Source organism: Panthera tigris, chromosome E1 (genome assembly GCF_018350195.1).
Source record: "Panthera tigris isolate Pti1 chromosome E1, P.tigris_Pti1_mat1.1, whole genome shotgun sequence".
Classification (NCBI taxonomy): domain Eukaryota; kingdom Metazoa; phylum Chordata; class Mammalia; order Carnivora; family Felidae; genus Panthera; species Panthera tigris.
Genome location: NC_056673.1, coordinates 44,804,230 through 44,817,898, shown reverse-complemented (window position 1 = coordinate 44,817,898; position 13,669 = coordinate 44,804,230). Strand labels below are relative to the sequence as shown.

General features: G+C 40.7%; 1 protein-coding gene across 7 annotated transcripts in view; it reads right to left on the bottom strand.

The window, feature by feature from the left end:
• Positions 1–2,851: 2,851 nt before the first annotated feature.
• The window catches only part of EFCAB3 (EF-hand calcium binding domain 3), a 65,069-nt gene continuing 54,251 nt past the window's right edge, over positions 2,852–13,669 (bottom strand). For all 7 annotated transcript variants that reach the window (XM_007088236.3, XM_007088237.3, XM_042966296.1 and 4 more), the window contains 4 exons: positions 12,380–12,573; positions 11,848–12,032; positions 6,154–6,276; positions 2,852–3,326 (listed from right to left, as the gene is read on the bottom strand). In XM_007088236.3, coding sequence (XP_007088298.2) covers positions 3,000–3,326; positions 6,154–6,276; positions 11,848–12,032; positions 12,380–12,573 — 829 coding nt within the window. In that variant the 3' untranslated portion in view covers positions 2,852–2,999. The remainder of the gene's footprint in view (positions 3,327–6,153; positions 6,277–11,847; positions 12,033–12,379; positions 12,574–13,669) is intronic.

Sequence of the window (13,669 nt, the reverse complement as noted above, 5' to 3'; positions counted from 1 at the left end):
AGCACAGAGCCCAACGCGGGGCTCGAAGGACAGCGAGATCATGACCTGAGCCGAAGTCGGACGCTTAACCGACTGAGCCACCCAGGCGCCCCACAACTAGTCATTTAAAATGGCAAACAACTTGGGCTCTTTTGGTGAAATGGGAGAAAAGTATCCTGAATTTTCGTACAATTATCTTTGGTTGACCTGTACAACTCATGTTTCTCCCATCTTTTGAAGCACCTGAAGTTATTTTTCTGCAGAAATTTGGAAGACGTGACTCTGAGTCCTCTGTGCTACCAGACGTCACGCTGGACTGTATCTTCAGCAAGCAAAACTTCTCAGGGGAGTTAAGGGGCCCTCTGCTGGTGAGCTGGAAGAGCTCTTCTAGCTGGGTGGCATGGGTTCAAAGCCTGGAAAGGTTAACAACTCTCAGTCTGGATCATTGCCTTGGGTGTCAACCTGGGACGTGGGTAATTATTTCATGCTTTTCTTTAAGTTCCAGTCAGTGGAAATTCTGGTCTGTGTAAGCATGTGCTCCGGAACTGAAAGTGGGGGAAGGGACCCTGGTGTCCTGATTTGCTCTCCTTAAAGTTTCACAGAACATGTAGCAGGCCTAGATAATTGAATAAGCTGATTTAACAAATTTAAACAGCCTTTTGTGTTTTTTTTTTCTTATTGCAAAATAAATATGTTTATTGTAGAACATTTAGACAAAAGAAAAAAAGAAACTACCCCATTCCATCCTTAATTTAACCCATTAAATACTTTGGTTTAAAAAAAAACAACACTGATGTATACCTTCCAGTCTTTTTTTTTTCTTATGTATTTATAGAAGTAACTTTTAAATTACAATAGTTTCAGAACTGCTTTATGCCCTCTTATTTTACAACTTCATTGAGGTATAGTTTACATATAATTAAATTCACCCATTTTAAGTGTACCGTCTGATAATTTTCATAAAAATCTATATTTGTGCAACTACAATCATAATTAGGTTCTAGAACAATCCCATACAGCCTTCTCATGGCTCTGAGCAGTTGTAGCCTATTTTATAACCTGATGATAGCTTATAATATCATTCTTTTGTTTGAATGGTCTTTTCTAACATCGTTTTAATTTATAGAACTGTACCATGACTTACCGGACATTTAGGCAACTTTAAAATCCAACACGATACACATCCTTGTAACTAAATCATTTTGTATATTCATGATTATTTCTTTAGGAATAATGTCTAGAAGTGGAAGTAGTGAGTCAGTGGTTATAATTAGCTGGATTACTAAGCCGTGAGGTCAGGGCATTTTATCTCTTTGTTCACTGTTATATCCAGGTCCTAGAACAAGGTCCAACACATAGTATGCAACTCAATAAATGTTGAACAATGGGTGCCTGTCAGTTAAGCATCCGACTTCGGCTCATGATCTCACTGTTTGTGAGTTCAAGCCCCGTGTCAGGCTCTCTGCTGTCAGCACAGCGCTTGTTTCAGATCCTCTGTCCCTCTCTCTCTCTGCCCCTCCCCCCTTGTTTGCACGTGCTCTCTCAAAAATAAACATTAAAAAAAATAATTGTTGAATGAATGGCCGAGTACCTATTGCTATACTGACAAGATGCCAGTTTATACTGTCACTACAGTATGTGACAATTTGATATAAAGACTGTGTTACTGTACATTTTAGATTTTCCAGGACAGATATGCTTAAAAATATTCTTTCCTGTTATCTCACTGATCCAAGAAAATATTTCAGGAATTCTAATTTTGGCATCCAAATTACATCTCTTAGATTGCCTATTATGGTCATAGCCATACCAAAAAAAGAAAAAAATCTGTCAAACCATAAATCTTATTCTTCAGGTAAGAAACATGGCCACTTGTCAATAAGCTTCTTTTTCTCAACATCATAACATTGTAAAGAATGGCAAATACATTTAGACAGTTTTGACTCTTCAAGGTAACACAAATTTACTTCAAGACTGTTTCATTAAATAGTTCTAGGAGCCTTCACTATTTTCATTGCTTTTTTCTGGCATGTTATGATTTTATATTATAAGCCACTGTCCCCATCAATGTGAAACATGTTTTTCCCTTTTTCTAACAGGAAAAAATAATGTAATGGATGATATACACCTAAATGTGATTAAAATAGTAAATTTTGTGTGTAGTTTTCCACAATAAAAATTACAACTACCAAACTTGTAATATAGTTACATATGTGCATCTTTATTAAATGCATTAAAGAACAAGTGTAATGGATGAGATAAACTTTAAAAAAAAATTTTATGTTTATTTATTTTTCAGAGAGAGAGAGCATAAGCAGAGGAGGGGCAGAGAGAGAGGGAGGCACAGAATCTGAAGCAGGCTCCAGGCACTGAGCAGTCAGCACAGAGCCCGACGTGCTGCTTGAACCCAAGAACCGTGAGATCATGACCTGAGCCGAAGTCGGGTGCTTAACCGACTGAGCCACCCAGATGCCCTGAAAACAACATCCCTTTTTAAAAGGTATCCAAGAGATCAGCCTGAAGATGTGTGGCTAAGGAGCCTTAGGAACACCCAAATTTAATCAAGATTCCCTGGGAGATGGTGATATTATTCCCTGGAACTGAAGGATCATTGTCATCTGCTGTCTTTGGCCTCTTTTACAAATAATCAAAAACCTAGTGCCACTTACAGTCACATAAACTAAGAGGCATGTTACTGGGAGAGCCCCTAGGGGCTCACAGAGGCCCTTAAGGTAGGCGCACATCTCAGGTTTTCTCCTGGTGCCCAGGCCATTTTGAGCCAGGTGGGGGCAGCAGAGTGCAGTTGTTTGCTGGGGGAAAAAAACCACATGACCTCTATTTACTAGGTAAGAATTAGGAAAGGGAAACCACATTATGACTTAAACTTTTTTACTGGTCAGAATTCAAAAGATGTCAACATTTCCAGCTGCTAAGAATGTACTAGACAAAAGCAAGAAACCACAATTTTGATATCTATGAAAAAGTAGTTTGCAGTGAGCTGTTTAGAAAATGTAGAAATCTCATCGTCGAAACCCTTTGAAACCTTTCCGTTTTCGTTTTCTTCCTGTGTCTGTGTCACATTCACTGATATCCGAGGAAGAAGAGAATACGGAGTTGTGGAAGGTATGCCTATTCATGTAGGCATCATATAACCTTAAGTCCTTTGGTGAAAGTAATTCTTGGCAAACATTCCAGGACCATGTGTAAGCAGAAAAGGTATCATAAAAGGACTCATTTTTAGTGTCTATTCCAATCAAATCCCCTCGGATCTTCTGCCAGAGGTTTAGCATGTCTTTCCGGTGCTCCAGGGCAATTCCCAAGTTATAGGTATCTATAGCTCTCTTCACCTGCAGTGAGAGAGCAGAAGTTGGCAGTAGTTACCTTAACATATCTTTGACTTATGGACCACAATTCTAGATATCCTAAGAGTTACATTCCCAGGCTGGTTGAACATCACTGAGTTTACACATTGGTAGGACCTTTTGAGGACACGCAAGTTAGGAGTTGGTGGACAATCCAAATGTATGATTTGGGAATAATGAGAGAAGAAATGTTATGAGAATATTAAAAACACAATAGACTAAAACAAGGAGGAAATGGGGGATGGAGACAGGCTCTGGATATAATAGGAGTGCCAAGGATGGCACTCAATCCACTTAGGACAGGGAGGGAGAGATCCTGAGTAGTTCCTCAAGGGTTTGGCCAGACGGAGAGAGTCACTGGTGATGGGAAGGAGTTTCAGGGACAGGAGATAGCAGAAACAAAGGAACAAAGGCCTCTGGAATTGGTAGAGGCACAAGCACGTTGGTGTCGCTAAAGTGTCAGGTTTTGAAAGTGGGAGGGAGGGAGTGAAGGAGATGAGGCAGGCAAAGCACTGTGCTGTACTGGCCCTTAGACTTGATCTCAGGGAGGTTGGGAGAGCCCTTTCCTCAGTGAAAATCATGCTGTAGTGAGCCGCTCTTCCCTTCCCTTCCCTTCCCTTCCCTTCCCTTCCCTTCCCTTCCCTTCCCTTCCCTTCCCTTCCCTTCCCTTCCCTTCCCTCCCCTCCCCTCCCCTCCCCTCCCCTTCCCTCCCCTTCCCTTCTTCTTTTCTTCTTTTTTCTTTTCTTTTCTTTTCTTTTCTTTTCATTTCATTTCATTTCATTTCTTTTCTTTTCTAAGTAATTTCTCCACCTAATGTGGGGCTCAAACTTAAACCCTGAGATCAAGAGTGGCACACTCCACCGACTGAGCCAGTCAGGTACCACAATTACCACCTGTTTCTGATGGAAGGGAGATAAGTCTCTCAGAGTGTGGAGCAGAAAATAGAGTTGAAAAATCCTGCCATTGTTGAGAGGGAAGCATTCGTTCTTAAGCAGGACAGGGGCAGAGCTGGATCTTTATGTTAGATCATGAGCAGCTGTGTGGAGAGTGGGTGGAGGGGAGCAGCTGTGAGGTAGGGATAGGAGGTTGGGGGGTCCAGGCAAGACCTAATGAGGGCCTAGTGAAGGCAGTAGTGATAGGATGGGATGAAGGAGACAGATTTGAAAAATTTTCAGGAGAACAAGAGTAGCCAGATTTGGTCGTAGGTGGATGTGAGGAGCGAGGACAATTCACAAATTAAGGGTGACTCCTGGCCTTCTAGTTTCATTGACTGGGTAGAGGGTGGTATCAACAGCTGACATACGGAATCCCCAAGGAAGAGCCCGTCTGATGCAGATGACGAGTTTGGTTTGGACTGGTAGAGTTAGATAGGCTGAGACAGTGAGGTAAAAATGTTCATCAGGCAGCCAATGAGCTAAGGTGAAAGTACTGGAAAGAAGTCTCGACTAGAGACAGATTTAAGAGTTACCTGTGTATAGGTGGCAGCTGAAACAAGAAGGGTAGATTGAGACAGTGCAAAGAATGCTTGCCCTGGCTTTTCCTTCACTTAACGCAGAGATCCCCAAAGTTCTGTTGTGACTGGTTTACAGGTATGCCAATTGACTGCCTTCCTCAAGCTCCTTAGCCCTTGGGGCAGCCGGTACTCTGGGTTGGAGGCCTCCGGCTATAAGGAGCCTCCATTTATTCCAGCATGAGTATGTGCCATGATGAGCAGAGGTCGGGAGCCCACTCCTTTGTGTTCTTGTGGCGTCCAGTGCCGACCTCACCTGTTGTTTCACTTATCCCCATGTATTACTACTGTTTATTTCCTTCTCACCCTCACTCCAAGCTCATGGAGGCCAGGAACTCTGTTTTTTCCTCCCCTGTGGTATTCCGTAAACCTAGAACTTTGTTAATAACGTATAAATATTTACTGAACAAATGACCGGACGAGTGCCTATAATGGGAAGAGCAGTAGGAAAACGAAGAACCATCAAGACTGAAGGGATGAACATTCAGGAAAGAAAAGCGGGAGGAAGGGACACAGAGCTGCAAGATGCAGTACTGTAAAGGCCAAGGAAGTGGAAACCATCCAGGAGACCTTGATCATTAGTGTCACGTGCAGAAAAAAGGCGGCATGAAATACACATACCCCGGTCTGTCTCTGTGGAGTACAAAAGCTGCTAAGATGTCACGGCACAAAGGTAGTCAGGGAGCACAGAGTTATGGTTAAAAATGTGGATTCCAGAGCCACACGGCTCGTGTTTCTAATTCTGGCTCCATTCCTCTATTCCTTCTGCCTTTAGACAAGTGAACCTCTCTGTGCTTATCTCTAAAATGACAAAGAACCATAACAGCACCTATCTGGAAGCACTGTTGTGATCAGTAAATGAATCAGTACCCGTCGAGTACTTGTGGAGCACCTATATGGCACCGTGCTTGGCACCTGGCAAGTGCTCCTGAACTATCCTTTTAGCTGCTGTAATCGAGATGCTTTCACTCATCGTGGTTCCCTCAGTACACCCCCCTCACCGTGACAGCTGGCTGCCTTACCTAGTTGCTATTTCCAGCATGAAACAAATGAATGTCCCAGAAGCGATGCTGGGTATGGTTCCATGGGTGATTAGCAGGATGAATTATAACAGTTAACATTTGAATCCACTTGATTACAGAGCAAGAAGCGTCATTGCCATGGGTAAAAGTGAGAAATGAGCTTGTCTTGTTTTAAAGACATAGAGCAGAAAAAATAACGTTGGGGTTTATGGTTGTAGTATTGAAATGGAAAATATTCTCATCAGTGCTTTCTGAGAAGGTGCCAACAGTGAATACTCACGGGCTGTTTAATAGCTGCCGCATCAGTCACTGTCCAATTCTGCTTCTTTTTGAGCATTTGGTCAATGGCCAGGATGTCAGTAGGACAGCCTGAGACGGGGTCAATAGGCTTTATATTTGCTGCCTTTACACACATTTAAAAAAAGAAGGTTAGTGATATATTTTGGGTTGAATTATACAACATAGACATAATAAGGAGAAATACATTGCATTATGAGGGGTTTGTGTATGATACAGAAGGTAATTGCTAAGCCACTTGTCAGTTGTTTTGGGCTACATGGTATGGTGCCATGTGTAAATGAGCATTTAGCAAATTTTCTCTCATAATGATGAAGCCTACTCAGAAGTATAGACCAGAAGATGGGGCGCCGGGGTGGCTCAGTTGGTTAAGCGCCCGACTCTTGATTTCACCTCACGTCATGATCTCACACTGAGTGAGTTCGAACCCCGCATGGGGCTCTGTGCTGACAGCGCGGAGCCTGCTTGGGATTCTCTGTCTCCCTCTCTCTCTCTGCCCCTTGCTCACACACACACACACACACGTGCTCTCTCTCTCTCTCTCTCTCTCAAAAATAAATAAGCATTAAAACAAGAAGAGATGGCTTATGTGTGGAATGGATATGGAAGGTAGAGAGGAGCCAACTCTACTTCTACCACATTTCCCAAGCCATCACCAAGCTCTGAAAATGAAGATGGTGCCCTCCACAGATGACGACCTACAGTACTTCCAAACTTCCCATGGGCAACCAGCCATCCATTTTCCCTGCTCCTGGGCTGCTGAACAATGCTGGCAGAAATCACGTAAATATGCTCACTGATTTCCTTGAAGACGTGTATTACCCAGTCTCATTCAGGCCCGTTGTACCGCCTGCCATTACTTTCCTTCATTTACCGTTAACTCTCTTACAGCCCTCAGAGCAGTCCTCTTAGTGGCTGCTGGAAAACCAGGTCCGCACACTCCCTCAGCTACCGCTCTTGTCTCTCCAGGGCTGTCTAATATACATTCTTTTCACTCTTCTTTCCACCTTAGGATTTCTCCATCTTGTAGCCTGATTTTTCCTCTTTGCCTCTTCGATGTGAGAGTTTTTCCTGAATATTTATTTGCTCCCTGGACCATTTTCCTTCAATTTCCCTTGTTCCAGAGCTGGCTTCGTGGGTGTGTGATCTGTACAATCACACAGGACCACGTACTTAGAAGGGCCCTGAGTTTGGTTTATTGTTCTGCTGTTGCTGTCTTTAAATTCTTAGTGATTTTTGGACAAGAGGGCTCCACATTTCCATTTTGCACTGGGCTCCACAAATGGCACAACCAGTCTTGCCCCTCTCCTACAACTTCAGTTTCTCTGCCTCAGGCAGTGGTTGTCAGCTTTGGCTGCATGTTGGAACTTTAAAAAAATGCTGAAGCTTAAGCCCCATCCCGAGATCTGATTTAATTGGTTAGGGTTGTGGCCTGGGCACAGGGCTGTTAAAAGCTCTCCTCGGTGATTCCGTTGTGCAGCCAGGATTGAGAACCATAGCTCTAAGGGCTCTTCCTCCTGGCTACTAATGTGCTCAAGTTCCCCATGTCCGGAAACAACTTTTTTCTAGATTCTGATTCTATATTAAGCTTTAGTTCCATGTCTCTCTTCCTTAACAGATAAGAGTTTTTTGTAAGATGAGTTGATTTCTTCTTCTTTCTTCTTCTTCCTTCTTCCTCTTTCTTTTTTCTTTCTTTCTTTCTTTCTTTCTTTCTTTCTTTCTTTCTTTCTCTTTCTTTTCTTTCTTCTTTCTTTCTTTCTTTCTTTCCTTCCTTCTTTTCTTTTCTTTTCTTTTCTTTTCTTTTCTTTTCTTTTCTTCTTTCCTTTCTTCCTTTTGGTCTGTTTTATCAGTTTCTGGAGATGCATGATAAATATCTCCTTTCTTTTCTTTCTTCTTTCTTTCCTTCCTTCCTATTTTCTTTTATTTTTTCTTTTCTTTCTCTCTTTTCTTTCTCCTTCCTTCCTTCCTTCCTTCCTTCTTTCTTTTCTTTTCTTTTGGTCTGCTTTATCAGTTTCTGGAGACGCATGATAAATATCCCCCTTCTTTCTTTTCTTTTCTTTCTTCTTTCTTTCCTTCCTTCCTATTTTCTTTTATTTTTTCTTTTCTTTCTCTCTTTTCTTTCTCCTTCCTTCCTTCCTTCCTTCCTTCTTTCTTTTCTTTTCTTTTGGTCTGCTTTATCAGTTTCTGGAGACGCATGATAAATATCCCCCTTCTTTCTTTTCTTTTCTTTCTTTTTTCTTTCCTTCCTTCCTATTTTCTTTTATTTTTTCTTTTCTTTCTCTCTTTTCTTTTTCTTCTCTTTCTTTCTTTCTTTCTTTCTTTCTTTCTTTCTTTCTTTCTTTCAGTTTGCTTTATCAGTTTCTGGAGATGCATGATAAATATCTCCCACGGTGATTATGGGTTTGCCTATTCACTTTTTTAGCATGCATAGTGCCTTTAAAAAGTCTAAAGTTAATCCTTACAATTCTGTTAACTGTTATCTGTCAGTTTGCTAGGTACACACAGGTTCAGGATAGTTATATCTTTCTGAAGATTTTTAAAAGTAATTAAATAGCATCTTTATCTTTAGCTATGTTTTCCTTAAATTTTACTTTCCTTATGCTAATATATTGATACCAGCTCTCTTTGATTTGTATTTGCCTGATTTATCTTTTTCAGTCTTTTTACTTCCAAACTTTCTGTGTTGTATTTTAGGTGTGTCTCCTTTAGAGAACATATATCTGAGAATTATTAAAAATCAGTCTCAGTGTCCTTTTTTATTTTAAATTTGAAAGATGATCCGTTGTCTATGTATTTTTTTTTATCCTTGTTTTTTTAAACTAGTGTGTTTAATCTTTTGTTGTGATTACTGACATACTTGGATTTTTCTATTTTTTAAAATTTTTAAAAATATTTATTTAATTTTGAGAGAGAGAGAGAGACAGAGCATGAGCGGGGGAGGGGCAGAGAGAGACAGACACAGAATCGAAAGTAGGCTCCAGGCTCTGAGCTATCAGCACAGAGCCCAACATGGGGCTGGAACTCACAAACCACGAGATCATGACCTGAGCTAAAGTCAGATGTTTAACTGACTGAGCCACCCAGGCACCCCATCTGCCTATTTTGTTTTGCATTTTCTATTATCCCATGTTTTCTCTTTTTTCTTATTCTTTTTTCCTTCTATTTGACAATTATTCATTTTAATGATTATTCATTAACTTATTTATGATTCATTTTAGTGATTATCCTCACATTTTTAACACTCAATTTTATTTTTGAGGCAGCATGAGCAGGAGAGAATCAGGGAAGAGAGAGAGAGAGAGAGAATGGGAGAGAATCTTAAGCAGGCTCTATACGCAGTGTGGAACCACATGTGGGACTCCATCTCACGACTGTGAGATCATGACCTGAGCTGAAGCCAAGAGTTCAACGCTCACCTGACTGAGCCATAGAGGTGCCCCAACACTCATAATTAATTTAACAAATTATAGATTTGACCAGTATCCTAAGTCTCTACTCAAACAATACAATGAACTTAGGAAGCTTTAATTCTGAGCACCACCCTTCTCATCTCCCATGTCACTGTGCTGTAGAGTATTTTAGCTCTTGTTTAGTACTCCGCAAAACAGTTAATTCTTTTTTGTTTCCAATTTTTAGGAGTGTAAAACATACATATGCTTAAAAAATCAGAGTATGGTGAATATACACTGTGATCTCCTTGCCTCTTCTGTCTCCCAGCCCCTTACTTTCTCTGTCTGCAGGCAACCAATGTTACTATTCTCTTGGATTTCCTTCCAGAACATTTTACGAGAAAAAAGTGTATGTACATACTTTGTATTTATTTATTTTTCTCCTTTTTATACAAATAGCAGTGTACTACACATACTGTTTCATATCCTTTTCCTTTTGGAGATCTTTTACATCATCACGCAAAGAGTTTAAGTCATTAAAATGGCTGCAGGGGCGCCTGGGTGGCTCAGTCAGTTAAGCATCCGACTTCAGCTCAGGTCATGATCTCCCAGTTTGTGGGTTCGAGCTGCACATGGGGCTCTCTGTTTCGGATTCTCTGTGTCCCTCTCTCTGCCCCTCCCCTGGTCGTGCTGTCTCTCTCTGTCTCTCTCTCGCTCTCTCGCTCTCTTTCTCTCCCAAAAATAAATAAATTTTTTAAAAATGGCTGCAGAATATTTCATGGTAAGGATAAAGCGTAATTTAACTAGTCCCCTAGTTATTTAACCTAGTAAATACAGTAGTAGTTAACCTAGTAAATAGTTAACTCGGTAATAGAGTTAATCTAGTAAATGGTCATTTAGTTATTTCCCCAACCGTTTGCTAGTATAAACAACCATGTAATGAGTTGCCCTGTATGGGCGGCATTTGGAACAAGTGTATCCCAGATAGTATCCTAGGGGTGAGATGCTAGGTCATGAAGGTGGCTGAATATGCCACCCCAAATATGTGACTTTGGCAAAAGGAGTATTTTGAGTTAAAGGGACTTGGAAAACAGCGGGTGTTAAGAAGAGCACTCTGATCTCTCTCCTCTTCCTTCCTGAATGCAGGAGATCAACGCCCCATGAGGAAGATGCTCTCTTTATACCAGGAGGAAAGTAACATTCTTATCACTGGGAATGGGGAGTTGAGGCTGGCAGAAATCTGTACAGATCGTGTTAAACTAACCTTTGTCTTCTAAACTCCACCCAATTAACTACCCTAGGCCAAGTCCCTCTGCCTGGACACATTTTCACTCTATTTACAACTCTTTGGCCAATTTAGCACACAAGTGTTGGACTCTGCTACTTTGAATCTTCGTTTTCTGTGGGGACTCCCATGTACCTGTAAAATTTTTGAAAATGTGTACGCTTTCCTCCTGTTGATCTGTCTTATGTCAATTTAATTCTCAGGCTCAGCCGAAAGACCCTAAGAGGGCAGTGGAGAAATTGTTCCTCACTCATAGTCCACAGGTGTGAGGTCTGTCACTTTGGTAGGTATTACCAAATTTCCTCTGTGGAGGTTGAATCAATATAAACTCCTGTCTGCAATTCATGAGTACCCCATGTATTTTTCAACCTTTTGATCTTGGTCAGTCTAATATGGAAAGATACTATCTTTCTGTATTACCACTTTCAAGGTGGTTTTGATTTGGATCTTTTATGAAGAATGGGATTGAATATCTTTTCACACTACTGAGAACTATCTGTTCATATCCTTTGCTTATTTTTATACAAGTTAGTTTCTTTCTAATCAATTTGAAGCTCTTTGATGTATTAAAGGAGTTAGCCCTTGGTGTACGAGTTGCAGATGTGATTATTTTTGGCCATGCAGAAATTTTTGATCTTGAAGTAGCAGAATTAATATCTATTAAAAAGGGGCACCCGGTGGCTCAGTTGGTTGGGCGTCTGACTTTGGCTCAGGTCATGATCTCATGGTTCATGAGTTCAAGCCCTACATCGGGCTTTCTGCTGTCAGCACAGGGCCTGCTTCAGATCCTCTGTCCCCCACACCCCACTTCTGCCCCTCCCCTGCTCTCTCTCAAAAATGAATAAACACTAAAAAAAATTTAAAAAAATACAATGACTGAAAACGTTTGTCATTAAAAAACATGTTATTAGTTCTGTTAAGTTAGAACTTAAAAACTTAAGTATTTGAATTAACTAATGTTTAACTAATATTAACTTGAATTAATTAATAATTGAAATCTTACCTGTGCTTTCCAGTCTCTTTTATGGAAAAAATAGTTCTCAAAGAAGTTCAGAGGCTCCTTTCTCCTTAGCATTTCTAATTTCTGCATGTCTTTGAATGGCTTTCCCATCACCACGCCATCCACATTAGGAAACAATGGAAAGATGGGTATTTTTGAATACGGGCTATCTGAAGGAGGATTGCACCCTAAAAATAAAAACAAAAATGATATTATGAACAGTGTAAGAGGAAATTCACATAAAAGACATACATGTAGTGCCTATTTTGCTCTTTGTCTAGTCTTCTCAGTGGCTGTGACCCTCACTCTTCACTCTCTTGCCTTCTCCCCCACTCCCAGACTTTAGGCTTCACCTGAATCATGAGGACTCAGGTTAAGATGCAGATTTGCTTTCCAATGATACCTGTGTGACATAGACCAGACAGAATAGGCTGTGGTCCTGTTTCTATAGCACTTGACCTCTAGTATTTATTTCTGACCAGTAATCTACAAATAAATCCTTTGCAACAGTGGGGAGAGGACAAATGGCTCTTACTCTTGAGCTCTTCAAGAAATTTAAATAAATCCTTTTCTTTCATTATTGCAGTCCGGGCAGCATTGGCAAAGGCAGCTGTGCTTGAGCTGGGAGGGGTGCATATGTCTTGCTTAAATCTCCTTTTTTCATAAGCCATGGTGTATGGATTCCATAACATTCCTGACCTGGTTTCCTGGAATTTTCTTTGGAAATAGCTAAAAAAAAAAAAAAAGTAATTAAAAAAAGAATAAAAAGTGCTGTATAGTCCTACTGAAAAAGTGCCTAAGTGCTGGACAAAAGGAAAAAAAGTCCAGCTGCAAGGTATAGGCGGAATCCATTTATTTTAAACTTAATTTGTATATTCATTCAATATTATTTATTGAGTGCTTATTTTTGTGACATTCATAGAATATCTACTAATACTTTCCCCAGGCCATTTGGCTAGTTTATATTTCTAGTTCCTGGGCTTTGGCTTCCTTCCTCCTCCCCCCGGACCTCAAGTCTTGTCTAGAAAAATACCTATCGATAGTGATCCTTGACAAAGCCTTGAGTGGCACCAGCTTGAATACAAACATTAATCATGCCTACCATTATATTACTTTGTGTTGAGTTTTAAAATGCAACTACTTTGTGTTGAGGATTTAAAAGAAATCCTTATTGCAGAGAATTTGGAAAATGCAGAAGAGTATAAAAAGGAAGTATCACCAATAATCTTACTATTCAGTAAATCACTATTGGTTGCATTTCTTTGAGTTGTGTGTGTGTGTGTGTATGCATGCACATGTGTATCAACAGATTTAGGAGATCTGTTACTGTGCATTTTAGTTTATAAATACTTTAAGATATGCTAAGGGACTCTCATTCACAGCACAAACATCCCCAAAGGTATAGACATCTGATTTACAAACATGCATGCCTTAAACATTCATTGCAGATCAGATTCCCTCTTGCAGCTGGAACGATGGATGTCTCTCTGGAGCTGTGGGCCGGGGGGGGGGGGGGGAAGGACTTGGTATAGTGGGGCTTCAGTACCAATGTGGGAGACCTCGCTTCTCAGTGTGCGGAGCAGAGGACCGTCACTGCTTACTGTTTCAGAGGACGAAATGCAAGACCTTGCTTATCATTACACAGGCAGGTTTTTCTGTTACAGCAATGGGAAGCTTCATTGCTTTCTGGGATGATGACAGGCAACCTTTTTTTTTTCCTCTCAGAAAGAGGGAAAGAACTCATTCTAAATGTTGGAGCTGCAGCAGTGGTTGGGTAGATGTGCCAATAGCGTTCTGCTTGGAGTCTGGTTTATAAATTTTATTT